Below are 15,803 nucleotides of genomic sequence, written 5' to 3'. Positions count from 1 at the left end.
AAGGAATCATTTCCAGTTATTAATTTTTGGTGGAGTTTTGAGGCAGAATTAGAAAGTTTTCTTCAGGAGCGGGCAGCAGGTCTGCTTCACTCTTAATCGAACACTTTTATTTGCTGCTGGTTTGAATTTCTAAAGCTGCTGCTTCATTGGGTTGTGAGACTTGCATTCCCAGAATAACTCTGTGCAGACATGGACATTTTGGGCCATCTTTCCTTGTCTGTCACGAAAGAAAAACTGTCAGAACTTCAGCCAGGTTGTTCTTGAATGATTTCAAAACAATTTGCCACCATTTCCCTTCTCGGAAATCTGTTTTATGTGCTGCCAATTCTGCAGAGAACTATTCCCAATTCCTGTCATTTACCAATGTCCCTTTATTTCAAGATATGTTCAGAACAATAATATTATGGGAAATGGTCTCTGTACATCAGTGTCGCTTCCTGGCTGTCAAGTACGTTTACTCTTATTTATTTACTCTCAAACTCTTATGTTTCTTTCATCCTGTTTTTATTTCTTTTGCACCTTTATCCTATTTTTTTTTCTCTCTCAAGGACCTCCACCATGTTTCCAGCAAAGTTCTGGCCTGGGCATAATGGGGTGCGGTGGCTCCAAGAAATTTCTTTCTCTATGGATCCTCCCTTAATTCTATTCCTTTCTCGCCATCCTCTCATGTTATCCACTTTGTTTTTCCATTCCTCACCCCCCCCCGATATGTTCCTTCCTTCTTTATACTTGCTCTCCCCATTCTATTCTTGCTTTAATTTCACCATATTTCTTTCAGTTTCTCCTTTGTTTCCCCCTTGCTTTTCCTTTTCTATTTGCTCTCTTGCCCAATACAGAGCTGGGAGTTGAGACTGGATGACTAAAGGCCTAATCTCATCAGTTTTGCAGCAGAGAAGCAGACACCCTTTGTCATGTCCATGCCAACCATGAGATGTTTAATTCAATTCAATTTATTGAGATACAGTGCAGAATAGGTCTTTTGAGCCACACTGCCCAGCGATCACTGATTTAATCCTAACCTCGTCACGGGACAATTTATAACAAACAATTATCCTTCCAACTGGTATGTCTTTGGACTGTGGGAGGAAACTGGAGCACCCGGAGGAAACCCACGTGGCCACAGGGAGAACGTACAAACCGCTTACAGACGGCGGCGGGAGTTGAACCAGTGCTGCCTCTACTGTAAAGTGCTGTGCAACCATTTCGCTTGTTTTATCTATTTACCTATTTATCCTATTTACCAGCCTTCGTGATTCACGGGCTTGTCCAGACCCTTATAAATGTTGTTGCAAGAGTACATCCTAGGATTATTCTGTAGATGAAGTATAACTTTTGATGCTGTGCCACAGTGGGGTGAAGTGGGGTGGGGGGTGGGTGGAAAGGAATGAAGATTGACATACTTAGTGAGAAATATATTGTGTGCGCGCGCGTGTGTGTGTGTGTGTGTGTGTGTGTGTGTGTGTGTGTGTGTGTGTGTGTGTGAGAGAGAGATAAAAATAGAGTGTGCACTGAAGCTAGATTGCCTCCAATGTCATTAATTAATTATTTGCGCAGCATTCACACAGACAGTACAGGTGTGATGCGTTCTTACCTTGAGCTGTGCTTTGTGCATTATCTATGTTTAATTTTGTCTGTCACCCTTCTAGCATATCCTGATATTGTATCACTGTACCTGCACCCATGTCCCCCAAGTGTGGTGCTGACATGCAGACTGCCTGTAGGAGGGTGAATCTACAGAATTGCAGCTGAACTGGACGGAGTACCTGGCCAAGTACTGAACACTTATGCTGATCAACTGGCTAGTGTGTTCACTGAGATCTGTAACCTCTTCCTTTAGTGTGTGTTACCCATCTGCTTCAAGCAGGCTTCAATGAAACCTGTGCCCAAGAAGAGCATGGTGACCTGCCTCAATGACTTTCACCCAGTTGCACTTGCATCCACAGTGATGAAGTGTGTTGAGGGGTTGGTGATGAAACAAGTCAGCCTCTGCTTGAGAGGCGACTTGAATCCGCTCAAATTTGTCTACCGGAACAAGAGGTCCACAGCAGATGCTGTTTCATTGGCTCTTCACCAGATGCTGTTTCATTGGCTCTTCACCGAACCCTGGAACATCTGGACAGCAAAAATGTATACATCAGGATGCTCTTCATCGACTATCATTCGGCATTCAATACCATCATCTTCTTAAAACTAATCAATAAGCTCCAAGACATTGGCTTCAATGCCTCCACATGCAATTAGATCCTTGATTTCCTTACTTGTAGACCCCAGTCAATTTGGATTGGCAACAGCATCTCCTCCACGATCTCCATCAACACAGGTGCACAATAAGTTGGGTGCTTAGACCCCCTGCTTTACTCACATCACATCTATGACAGTGCAGCTAAGCACAGCTCCAATGCTATACTCAAGATTGCTGATGAAACCACTGCTGTGGGCTGTATCAAAAGTTGTGATGAATCAGCGTACAGGAGGGAGATTGCAAAATTGGCTGAGTAGTGTCATAACAACAGCTTCTCAGTCAATGTCAGCAAGATTAAGAACCTGATTATAGACTTCAGAGAGGGAAACCAGAAGTCCTGATGAAGGGTCTCGTTCCGAAATGTTGACTGTTTACTCTTCCATTGATGCTTCCTGACCTGCTGATTTCTAGCATCTGCAGATTTTGCCATGTTTGTCGTCCGTGAACCCGTCCTCATTGGACTGGTGTTATTATTTTGGAGGATCTGTCCTGGGCCCAGCACACAAGTGCAATTGTGAAGAAAGCACAGCAGTGCCTCTACTTCCTAAGGTGTCTGGAGAGATTTGGCATGACATCTAAACCTTTGACAAACTTCTATGTGTAGTGGGGAGTATATAGACTGGCTGCATCATGGCCTGGTATGGAAACACCAATGCCTTTGAATGGAAAATCCTACAAAGGTAGTGGATTTGGCCAAGTACATCATGGGTAAAGCCCTCCCAGCCATTGAGCACATCTACAGGAAGCACTCTCATAGGAAATCAGCATCCACCATCAGAGATCCCTACCACCCAGGTCATGTTCTCTTCTTGCTGCCACCATCAGATAGGAGGTAGAAGAGCCTCAAGACTCACACCACCAGCTTCAAGAGCACTTGCTACCCTTCACCCATCAGGCTCTTGAATAAAAGGGGATAAGTACATCCACTTGCCATCATTTAAATGTTCCTACAACCAATGATCTCACTTTAAGGAGTCTTTATCTCATTACCTTGTGTTCTCATTATTTATTCCTATTTATTTATATTTGCATTTGCACGGTTTGTTGTCTTCTGCCGTCTGGTTGATCTTTCATTGATCCTGTTATAGTTTTTATTATGTGGGTGCGTAGTGAAGATTTTGTAGATTTGCTGAGTATGCGCACAAGAAAGTGAAACTCAGCATTGTATATAAGAACATAAGAACATAAGAAATAGGAGCAGGAGTAGGCCATCCGGCCCATCGAGCCTGCCCCACCATTCAATAAGATCATGGCTGATCTGTCCGTAAACTCAGCTCCATCTACCTGCCTTTTCCCCATAAACCTTAATTCCCTTACTATGTAAAAACCTATCTAACTGTTTCTTAAATATATTTAGTACGGAAGCTTCAACTGTTTCCCTGGGCAGAGAATTCCACAGATTCACCACTCTCTGGGAAAACCAGTTTCTTATCTTCTCCATCCTAAATCTTCTCCCCTGAACCTTGAGGCAATGTCCCCTAGTTCTTGTCTCACCTACCAATGGAAACAACTTTCCTACTTCCATCTTATCTATCCCTTTCAAAATTTTGTGTGTTTCTATAAGATCCCCTCTTATTCTTCTGAACTCCAGAGTGTATAGTCCCAGGCGACTCAATCTCTCCACATAGTTTAACCCCTTCATCCCTGGAATCAACCTGGTGAACCTCCTCTGCACTGCCTCCAAAGCAAGTATATCATTCCTTAAGTATGGAGACCAGAACTGCACACAGTACTCCAGGTGCAGCCTCACCAGTACCCTGTATAGTTACAGCATGATCTCCCTGCTCTTGAATTCAATCCTTCAAGCAATGAAGGCCAACATTCCGTTTGCCTTCTTAATAACCTGTTGTAGGTGCAAGCCAACTTTTTGCAATTCATGAACAAGCACTCCCAAGTCCCTCTGCACAACAGCATGCTGCAATCTTTCACCATTTAAATAATAATCTGCTCTTCTATTATTCCTTCCAAAGTGGATGATCTCACATTTACCAATGTTGTATTCCATCTGCCAGACCTTGGCCCACTCACTTAACCTATCTATATCCCTTTGCAGATTCTCCACATCCTCTGTACAATTTGCTTTTCCACTCATGTATTTATATGGTGACATATATGTACTTTGACAATAACATTTACTTTGAACTTTTGAACTGTTGGTTTATTTCAGTTTTATGCATTTGAAAATTCAATTGCTCTTCAACCTCAGAGCAACATGTGACAGCAAATGTTTCTATTGGCTCCACTTTCACACTAAATTCTGCCGCTGGTTTCATTCCTATACCTCTGATGCATCCATATTGCATGTTCTGCATGATTTTAATGCTGCTGATAGGGATGATGCCCAATGTTCAATGAAGCTTACATTGCAAAATCCAATATCTGAACTGGTTCTTGATGCCCTCCAGTTGTGTCTGTTCAGTCACAAGATATACTGGAATTTCTGCAGCTATGTATCCTCATCCAAATTCTGTTGTAAGTTGAAGAGAATGAGACCTCCAAATTAAACACAAGTGCTGCAGTCATTCTCCCTTCTCATTCTGGAATTAATCTCCCCATAAGAGCTATACAAGACATAGGTGGGGCAGCATTTGGAATATTATGTTCTGTTTTGGTCACCCTGCTGTAGGAAAGATGCCATTAAGCTGGAAAGAGCTCAGACATTTATGGGGATGTTAACTGGGAATCATGGGACTGAGTTCTGGAGAGAAGTTGAGTAGATTGGAACTTTATTCCTTGGGGCGTTGGACATTAAGGGGTGATCTTACAGAGGTGTAGGAAATCATGAGGGGCACAAATAAGGTGAATGCACACATTCTTTTTCCCCCAGGGATGTGGAATCAGGAGCTAGGGAACATAGGTTTAAGACAGAGATTTAATGGGAACCTGAGGGGCAACAGAGGATATGTAATGACCTGCCAGAGGAAGTGGCTGAGGCAGGTAGATTAAAAACATTTTTAAAAGGAACTTGGGGATGTACATAGATGGAAAAGGATGTGGGCAAAACATGGGCAAATAGGAGCAGCTTAGATGGGAATCTTGGTTGGCATGGACCATTTGGGTCAAAGCGCATGCTTCTATGTGGTATGACTCTGAGTTGACCTTCCATGTCACTTACATCACGACTTATGCATGCTCTGTTTTAACGTTGAACCAGAGAATGGGCGGGTATTAGTTTGATCCATCACTATTCTCAAGGAATCATCTTGAGATACTGCATGCACTTACCAAGATTTTTTTTGTAATTTTTGAGGAGGCTATGGTGAGCTGCCTTTTTGGAGAAGAGGGGCAAGATATGTTGTTTTAAAATCAAAATGTGTGCATCACAAGGCCTTCATTCAGTATTCATCCCTAATTTGCGTCAAAGCTAGTGGTAAGCTTCAGCTAGGGAGGTCTCGGATTTGAACCTACTGATGATAAATGAACATAATATTGTTCCAAGTTCTTTTTTTTTCAGATTCATTTATTTATCACATTTACATTGAAACATGGAGTGAAATGTGTTGTTTGGGTCAACAACCAGCACAACCTAAGGACGTGTTGAGGGCAGCCCACAAGTGTTGCCACACATTGCAGTGTCAACATAGCACACCCACAGTATTCAACAGAACAACAGCAAAACAAGCCTCTTTTTTCTTTCCCATCAACCCACCTTCTCACACACACAGATCGTCCTCCATTCCAGGACAGGCCACCTCCGAGGCTACAGCCTACATTGGACTTGCAGACTCGCAGACATTGGGCCTTTGACTTCCCCAGAGGACACAGACTTGCAGACCCAGGGCTTTAACCATCTGGTCTCAACTTCCAGGTTTTTAGTCAACCTTTGGGCTTTGATCAGGAATCTTCAGGAAAGATAGATGTGGTGGTGTTTTCATGTACCTTCTAGTATTCTCGTGTGTTGGAGGTAGGTGTTGCTGATTTGTGTGATGCTATTGATGAAGGCTTGTACAGTAACCACAGTGCAACAATAGCATTTTCAGGAGTAGCATTATTATGGGACCTTTCCACTTCACTGGTAACACTGGGGTAGGATTACTCTTTGAAGATGCGATGATGGCCCTTTAGTTGGAATGTAAGTGATTCCATGACAGTAATGGAAGACAAGTTGTCGTGGTGAAAAGGCAGTTGCACTGATTACAAATAATTAGTCTTCTACTGTTTGTGCAACAGTAGACAAATCACTGGTAGCTGCAAAATGTTGAAGGAAGTTGTGAAGATTTGAAAGCAACTTGCAGATGAAAGATTTGTCTTTGGCCATGGCTATCATTTTAGCTATTCATTCCAAGAGAAGCGTATACAATCTCTCAAGCTCCATATCTGGTGGTCCTTTAGTACCAGAAATAGTTCATATTTCAAAAATAAACTTTATTAGATTATGAAGACACACAGTCCTTTTTTATTGTCATTTAGTAATGCATGCATTAAGAAATTATACAATATTTCCTCCGGTGTGATATCACAAAACACAGGACAGACCAATACTGAAAGAACTAACAAAACCACATAATTACAACATATAGTTACAACAGTGCAACAATACCATATCTTGATGAAGAAGTCCATGAGCACAGTAAAAAGTTCAAAGTCCCTCAAATGTCCCACATCTCATGCAGACAGGAGAAGGAAGAAAAACTCTCCCTGCCATACCTGAACCACAGTCCGACTCTGAGTCATCCAAAAACTTCAAGCCTCTGATCAGCTCTCCGACACCGAGTACTGAGCACCATCTCTGTCCGAACGATTCAACCTCAATCTTGGTCGCCAACAGCAGGCAAAACCGGGGATTTTGAGGCCTTCCCTCCAGAAGATTCCCGACCGCGCAGTAATAGCAGCAGTGAACTGGCATTTCAGAAATTTCTCCAGATGTTCCTCTGTACTTTCACGTCTATCTCCATCAAATCAGAATTGTCCACGGCCCCTATTTAACAGATACGATATTATTTTTCACCAGAGGGCTACGCACACGCGGCGCGCTGCTCTCTCTCCTCCCGCCTGATGAAAATAGACAAGAAATACAAAAACAGAGCATGACTGTATTTACATTCATAATGTTGTTATGTTGATACAATTATACTGTCATCACATTAATACATTCCATGCTACTTTGATGGTCTCTTTGAAATACCAAACCTTTGACAAACTTCTATGTCAAAGGTTTAAGATGGCGCTACTGAAGGGGTTCTTTAGGGTTTCTTGTTTCGTGGCTGCCTATAAGGAGACAAATCACAAAGTTTTATAACTTATATTTACCTTGACAATAAATGTACTTTGAACTTCGAACTTTGATCACCTCCTTTCTTCAGCACAGGACAGGAATCCAAGTCTCTCACTGTTGACTTGTCCAACTCTTCTTGTGTTCAGACTTTTGGAGAAAAAAATATATTTTTTTAACCACCTTTTGAAGTGAGAGAGAGCAAAGCGATAATTAGTTGGTCTAGCTCTAATTTCAAAAATGGATTGGCCATAGTTTTAGGATGTGGGCAATATGACTGCTTATTTTCTGCTTTGATCTTGCATAGACTTTTAAAGATTCTGCATGTTTTAATGAAATTCTGTTATATCCTAGTAAATTCATGGGAGTGTAGAGCCCTGACCATGTGGTCTCTCCCCAAATGAGGATCCCTCACCTGTGAGCCAATAACAGGAATCCAGGTCAGTGCAGGATTTCTGTGCTGTAGTTACATTACTCCAGTCCCTTGCAGTGAAGTCCAGTGTTAATATTCAATCAATGCAGCTTGCGTGATGCTTGAAGATCATTGCATCATTAAACACCAATGTGGCCAGTCATTTGATAATGAGGAAGATGCAGGGGATGTAAATAGGATAAGTACTTGGCTTTCAAGGTTACGGGCCAGATGCTAGAAATGTGGTTTAGTATAGATGGGTGCTTTGAAGATACACTGGGCCAAAGGGCATGTTTCTGGGCTGTTTGATTCAAGAAGAGTTCCGGCCTGAAACGTTGACTGTACTCTTTTCCCTGGATGCTGCCTGGACTTCTGAGTTCCACCAGCATTTTGTGTGTGTTGCTTGGATTTCCAGCATCTGTAGGTTTCCTCTTGTTTGTAATCCTATCTACAGTCTTCGGCACTTAACAGAAGTAAAGTCTTTGATGTCTCACCTTAATGGTTTTATCCTTTCTTGTTAATGAGCCTTTTTAGATAATCATAGCCTAACTGATTCTTTGAGATGAAGAGATTTCTGTTCCATCTATGGGATTTGGATACCGACCAGGATTTTTTGAGGCAAGAAGAGAGTATTGGGTTTGGAACTCTTCTGTAAATTTTCGCTGTCATGGTAAATAGCACTGTCTCATTGTTTGCTTTCTTGTTTTTTTCACAGATCCTGTTTAAACATACGTTGGCTGGAAGCCTGTTTTTTGCTGCTTAAGTGAGGACTTGGCAGGGTGGCCAACTAAATGGATGAGCAAAAGGAGATTACGAGGTGGAAATCCTTTCGTGCAATGACCAGACCCATTTTGCAGAATATGAAGGGCAAGATGTCAAACAAAGGGAAAGCAGGAAAACAGCGGCACCTCTTGGACCAGCGGATGAGCGTATCAGAACCAGACATGCTACAAGTGGGCAAGAACTTTAGTGAGAGCTGCCCGCGTACGGTCATCCAGTCTCCCGCTGTCAATTACTACAGCAGCCCATCCACCCCAGTCAAGAAAATGGGTGAAAGTAATGAACTGTCTGCTCTCCAAGAAGCTGCAGTAGCAACAGGAGAGACTTGTCAGTCAACAAATACCAGCACTGAGAATGAAACTTTTGGATCATCCACGATTGTAAAGGAATCCAATGGAAATAGCATGGATACCACACTGGAGAAGAACTTTGCGGATGATGCAAAAGAAGGAAACTTTGTTGTAAGTGATTATTAGTACCAATGTGTATGCTTATGGGAATTGATTAGGGGAGGAAGAGTATTCCTTTTGAGTATCAAATTATTTGTTTAAAAGAAATACAGAACAAGTAGAACTACAATACTAAAAAACTGTATTAATTCCTTACACTGTGGATTTTGGTTAGTTGGGCCATCAGTTAATTCAGTTAGTGGCTTATTTGGGACAAGTCTGAAAGAACAAAAACTAATTGTGAAAGTAGCCGGGATCCCTTTCATTTATTTGGGACACTATGCCACTTGATTGGGACAGGAGTCTGTTGCCGAACGCTTTCTATCTAGCATCAATTGTGAGTACTTGTGTAGCCATTAGGCACTATACCATGCTTAGAGTGAATAGTTTTAAAGTAGCATCAGTTGCTTGTGGTTATGTTCAAAAATCAGTGATTTTTGTCACCGATAGCTGGCAAGAAATAAGCAGTAAGAGATTTCAGAATTGTTTTGCTCATTATGTTTTCAAGCATTTAGGCTCAGAGATGTTAGATTTGGCTGGGAGTGAAAGAGAAAAGGTTTCACTGTTTCAGTAAGTTAGGAACTATGAAGAATTTGAAGGTATTGACAAACTTCCCTCCATTGAGGACACTTGCAGCAGCAGGTGCAGAAAGAAGGCCTGGATGATCATCGGCGACACCGACCATAAACTGTTTCTGCTGCTTTCGTCTGGCAAACAGTACCGCAGCATTAAAGCCAGGACCAATAGGCTACAGGACAGCTTCTTCCTAGAAGCCACTAGACTTTTAAATTCACATGTCTGTACATTGCAACTGAGTCATAATGCAAAAATTTTTACTCCCTCACATTGCAGGATATATATAGATTTTAAATAAATTCTAAATTCTAAATCATCTTCAGTGTTACAATGAAAATGAACATTTGGAGGATCAGAACGAGAATCAGAATCGGGTTCAATATGACTAGCATATGTTGTGAATTCAGTTATTTTGCGGCAGCATGACATTGCAATACATATTAATAAAACCGTAACATACAATTATAAGTATATATAAAAAATTAAATTAAATAATTAGTACAAAAAGAGATAGTAAGGTAGTGTTCATGGGTTCATTGTCCATTCAGAAATATGATAGTGGAAGAGAAGAAGTTGTTCCTGAAACACTGAGCTTGTGTCTTTAGGCTCCTGTACTTCCTCCTTGATGGTAGCAATGAAAAGGCAACATATTCTGGGAGATGGGAGTCCTCAATGATGGATGCTGACTTTTAGAGACATTGCTCTTTTGAAGGTGTCCTGGATGCTCTGGATGTTAGTGCCCATAATGGAGCTGGCAGAGTTTACAAGTTTCTGCAGCTTTTTCTGATCCTGTGCAGTGGCCTATCCATTCCAGCTGGTAATGCAATCAGTCAGAATGCAATCATCGAAAGCATTGTAAGAAGGTAGTCCATTATCTGAACTAGATGTCTGCGCTGATTTTGTTCATCCACTGGTAAAAGAACTTGGCAGAGTACTTTGGGTGAATTCCTCCGTCCTAAACACTTAATAACTAATACACAGTTTTATAGTACTGTATTGGTAGTGTTCTAAATTTTTCTGTATTTCATTCATAATTGGTTACTTGCTTGAATGGTAGTTTGTCTTTTTTTAAAATATCTTTTTAACTACTTCTATGAAACTTCGGTTAATTGTGGCAGCTGCTTAATTGGGCAAAAATGTACTGGTCTCAATGTGTCCCAATTAACCAGAATCTGCTGTAGTTATCAACAGAAAAATTCATCCAAAGTACACTGCTGTGTTTTTCTGATTTTCTGTAAATAAACAAAATCAATGTAGACATCTGGTGCTGACAATGAACTATGTGCATACAATGCTTTTGATCTTCATTTTCATTGTAGCATTCAAGATGTTTGTCAGTACCTTCCAATTCTTCATAGTTCCTAACTTGTTGAAGTAGTGAAATCATTTCATTTTCTCTCTTGGCCGTTTCTGACATCTCCAAACCTGAATGCTTGAAACCACAATTGTCTCACTACCTATTTCTCGGCAACAATCAGTGACAAAAATCACTGCTTTCTGAACAGAAGCACATGCAACTGATGCTATTTAAAAAGTGTTTGACCGAAGCACAGTGTAGTGTCTAACGGCCACACAGGTTCACAGAACTGACGCTAGGTAGAAACTGTTCAGCAATAGTCTCTTGTCTGAGTTCAGCGGAATTGTGTCACAAATAAACAAGGGGAATCCTGTCTATTTTCTCGATTAGCTTTTGTTCTTTAAGAGGTGTCCCAAATAAGCGGCTGCTCCGACTAACCAATGGCCCAATTAACAGGAATCCACATTATATATCAATCCAAGGGTGGTAGCATTCTGAGAGTTCCTCCTGCTGTAAAATCATTTGAGAATAGGAATTGAAAGAATTAGAAATTTGTCAGCCAGGAATGTAAATGAGTGTAAAGGTAAAACCTTTTGTTCAAATTTAATACAGTGACAACAATGCTCCTGTTGAAAACTGCATTGTACTTGAGCCTGAAAGGCTTCCTTTTGAAGTTTATACCTGGAAAAGGAAAGGAATTGATTTTGTAAAGAATCTTTCATTATCTGTCGTAACGGTGATTATTTTCTGAGTCAACTGATCAGTATTTGTTTGAATAAGCAGTAATCTGGCTTTTTTTTTGAGGCGTAACTAATTTGTCCTTAATAACTTTGGGATCCTGTGATCTCGAAGAGGCACAGTGAAAATTGAATGCTCTTTTCTTCATAAAAGTTAAGTGAAATAGGATACCTTTTTAAATGAGTAAACGTTCCCCAACATGTGTGCCTATAGTTACTGATAAAGGATTAAAACAGGAAACACAGGAAACATTCAGCAGCTCAAGGATAATTTCTGCAGAAGTGGAACAGTTAATATTTCAGGTCCAAGATCCTTTGTCAGAACTGAGAAAGTGAGAAAGCAAAGAAGTTTTCAGGGGCAAAACAGGTGAGAGAAGGTTGTGTAGAACTCAGGGAACATCTCTGAAGCAAGTGAGGCATTTTATAGTGCTAGTGCTTCATAGCTCCATTGACCTGGATTGACTCCTGACCACTGGTGCTGTTGGATGGAGTTGGATCTTCCACATTCTGAAGATCTTGTAGCTTATTAAGTTGTAAATAATTGTGTAGATGAATGGTAGAATCTAGGGAAGCAGTAGGAATTGATGGGATTGTGGAGAGAATAAAATGAGTTAGTGTAAAGCGGGGCTGTGAATGCCGGTGAGGACTCATTGATTAGTTGGGCCATTAGTCTGTGCTGTGTTATTAATGTGGTAGTCAACATCTGTGATGATGTCTGTGTGATGGTCTAGGAGACCAGACCTTATAAACAGAAAAAAGATTTTAAAATATAATATGATGATGGGGGGAAATGGCCATTCTGAGACAAACAGAAACAAAAAAGACATTATCTAAAGTTGGGGAGTTTGATATTGGGCCATAAAGGCTGCATTGGGCTCAGGTGGAAGATGCTCCTCAAAGTTGTGTTGGGCTGCATTGTAACCATGTAGGAGGCCTCAGACAAAGGTCCCAGAGCAAGTGGGATGGTAAATTAAAGTGGGAGGTAGCTGGATGCATTAATTCACCACCCCACTTGCACTCTGATCTTTCTGTAGATGAGAAATATATTAGTGTGATTATTTTTAATCGTTTATTGGTCTGTTGGCTACGTGGTGCAATGTTTTTATCTGCAAAATACTAGGTTGCTGTATTCACTCAGATGAAGCATAATTTCCTTGCTAATTACAAATGACACAAATACTGTCTTTAAAGTATGTGTTTGATGCACAGATATGCAAAGTGTATCATCTGCCATTGTCATGGCCAGATTAAATATCTGTCTTGAAGCATGAACTGTGTTTAAGTTTAAAATCTTGTCATTGAGTTCCTTCAATTTTGTCCCCCTACAGTTTTACATTATCACCCCAGTCTTGTTAAATCCTTTGTCATTTTTTTCTTCCCTCTTTGGTGTTTGCCTCCTCCTTCACCCTTCGTTACCTAGCTATTGAAAAGACAAGTCATCCTTCCAATTCTGCTTCCATGATTTGCTCCCTTAGTTTTCTTATCCCTTCCATCTTGGTGTAAATTGGCTGTGCCTGCCACTTCCTGCAGAATTGTTACTGCACTGATGCATTGTGTACTTTTGATGTGGTAAATTTGTTTTATTTTTAAGCCTTTTAAGTATTGTTTCTTGATCACCAACATCCTGAATCATTTGCACTGTGGCTGCAGTGTGTATCATCAAAATGGTAAACTGCATCGTCCCTTTGAGAAAGCTTCAGTAGCTCCACCCAAACCTAATACATTTCCCAAGGGTAGTGGGTATGTTGATTCACCAGAACCTACAGGCTTTTCCTACACGTCTTGAGGCATCTTGGGAAAAGTAGTTTTCCTTCGTGGTATCTTTATTAGCATGTTGGAATTTGCTGCCTAATAAGGATTGAGAGTCTATTTATCACGGAACACGATAGGTCAAGATTACACCCATCATCTTTCTGAGATAATTGGCTATGTTATCAAAAATCAAGAGGTCAGGCAGCGTCTCTGGAAGGAAAAATGATAATGTTATGGGTACCAGGACTGATTCTCCTTCTGCAAATGCTGCCTGACTTGCTAAGTGTTTCCAGCATCTGTAGTTTTGTTGATGTTATAAGCTCTGTGGAGGAAAGAAAACTATCACGTGCATGCTTCACTAGGTTCAATGGGAGGAAAATCAAGCAAATTTTATCGTAGAACATTGCAGCACAGAACAGAGTCTTCAGCCATGATGTTGTGCTGACCTGTGTTGACCTCTTAACCTACTGTAAGATCAATCTAGTCCTTCTCTCCCAATTGCCCTCCATTTTTCTGTTGTCCTTATGCCAAGCGGAGTTTGAACAAAAAGGAGATGTGCTAGAAGACAATCCAAAAGATGGGATTGAAAATGGCAACCACTCACTTCAAACTCCGAAATAGAATCAAGTTCCAACTTGCTTCTGAGCCTGCTTGCATCAGTGGGATAATTGAATGGATTTGTGAATGTCACACTTCAATACATGCTGAACATGGGAATAAGAAGATAGATCAGATAGAAGTGAAACAAGAAGGATGAGGTGAGAGGTAGATACTTAAACTCTTGGATTATTTGAAGTCACAAACAAGAGAAAATCTGCAGATGCTGGAAATCTGAGCAACACACACAAAATGCTGGAGGAATTCAGCAGGCCAGGCAGCATATATAGAAAAAAAAGTACAGTTGACATTTCGGCCCAAAGTGTCGACTGGATTATTTGAAGTACTTTGCTGGGGTCGATGTAAGTGATGTCCACTGCTACGTACCCAGTGCTGGAAAATGTGCTTAAGGCAGACATGTGCCCAGATGTTTCCATGGTCTGGTCCCAGGCTATATGACTAATTTGTGTATATTGGCCTGGAAACTCCGTTATAGAATGTTTTGGTTTAGTCTTTAAGCAAGCAACCATCTTTTTTTCCCTTTGAGTGAAATATGATGGAGTCCATTGTCAGATCAATCACCCAGAAAGGCACAGAGCTGAGTAGTTTGTCAAACCACTGTCCTGCAGTTCCAGTGAACCAGATTTAACCTTGGCCTCTGCTGCTATCTGTGTGAGGCTTGTATGAACCTCCTCAACTCTACGGGTTTTACCTGGGTGCTATAGTTTCCTCGCACATCCCAACAATTGGGGTTGGTAGGTTTACTTGGCCTTCGTACAGGTATGTAATAGAACCTGGGGGAATTGGTGGGAATGTTGGGTGTGGGAGTGGGGGGGGGGGGGAGAAAGTGACTGGGAATAGGAGTTTGGGAATGCCACTTCTCTGTGAACCAATGAGCCAAGTGGCCGCCTGTGACCCAAGTAAGTTTGGAAATAACTTCCTGTCAGCAGTCAAACTGGTCTTGATGCATTTTGGAATTAAAGCTGCATCTGATGCCATTGGTCTTTGTGCAATTTTGTCCAGGCAAAAAGGTAGGCTGTTGCTTCTCTCCTCCAGTTGATCCCGTGATGGATGACCACCTAGCCTAGGGAAAGGAAAGCTGGCACATTTTTCCGTCATGAAAACCTAGGTGCACAGAATATCAAGACATTTTATATCGTAATGAGCAGACCGCTGTGCTCTCCCCGATGACTTGCCAAAACTAATCCTTGCCCGTCATTGCAAAAGCAAATTTATTTATTTTTATTTAGAGACATAGCACAATAACAGGCTATTTCACACCAATGAGCCTGTACCATCAAATTACACCCATGTAACCAATTAACCTACTAACCGGTACGTCTTTGGAATGTCAGAAGAAGCCAAAGCTTCAGGAGGAGATTCACACGGCCACTGGGAGAAAATAGAAAGTGAACCCAGGTCGCTGGTGCTGTAATGGCATGCTAACCTTGAGGTGCCTTCCCCCTTCCTTTCCAATCCGGAAGAAGAGTCTTGGCCCAAGATATTGACTCGTTGATGCTACCTGACCTGCTGAGTTCCTCCAGCATTTTGTGTGTGTTGCTTTGGATTTCCATCATCTGCAGAATTTCTCATGTTTATAACTTGCTAACTGCAATGTTACTGTGCTGCCTGTAAATTATCTGTTTCTATCATTTCATTTGTGAGACTTTTTAGTTAGCAAATTTTGTGAAAAAACTACCATGTTGGGCGCAATAATGGCGTAGTGGTTAACACAACACCATTACAGCT

The 15,803-nt window shown here is 41.2% G+C and overlaps 1 protein-coding gene across 12 annotated transcripts in view; it reads left to right on the top strand.

Moving 5' to 3' along the window:
• LOC140209797 (multiple C2 and transmembrane domain-containing protein 2-like) overlaps nt 1–15,803 on the top strand; it is a 485,848-nt gene that overhangs the window by 69,350 nt on the left and 400,695 nt on the right. For 11 of the 12 annotated variants that reach the window (XR_011889071.1, XM_072278281.1, XM_072278276.1 and 8 more), the window contains one exon: nt 8,582–9,107. Coding sequence is in view for 11 of the 12 variants with exons in the window: in XM_072278281.1 (XP_072134382.1) it covers nt 8,658–9,107 (450 nt within the window). In the remaining variant the exon portion in view is untranslated. Of the gene's footprint in view, nt 1–7,873; nt 7,895–8,581; nt 9,108–15,803 lie in introns of those variants that run through there. The other variant, XM_072278279.1, reaches the window with a different exon arrangement.

The sequence above is a fragment of the Mobula birostris genome, chromosome 14, assembly GCF_030028105.1.
Source record: "Mobula birostris isolate sMobBir1 chromosome 14, sMobBir1.hap1, whole genome shotgun sequence".
In the NCBI taxonomy this organism is placed as follows: Eukaryota; Metazoa; Chordata; class Chondrichthyes; order Myliobatiformes; family Myliobatidae; genus Mobula; species Mobula birostris.
Note: the sequence above shows the minus strand (reverse complement) of the source record. Positions and strands in the feature narration are given on the sequence as shown.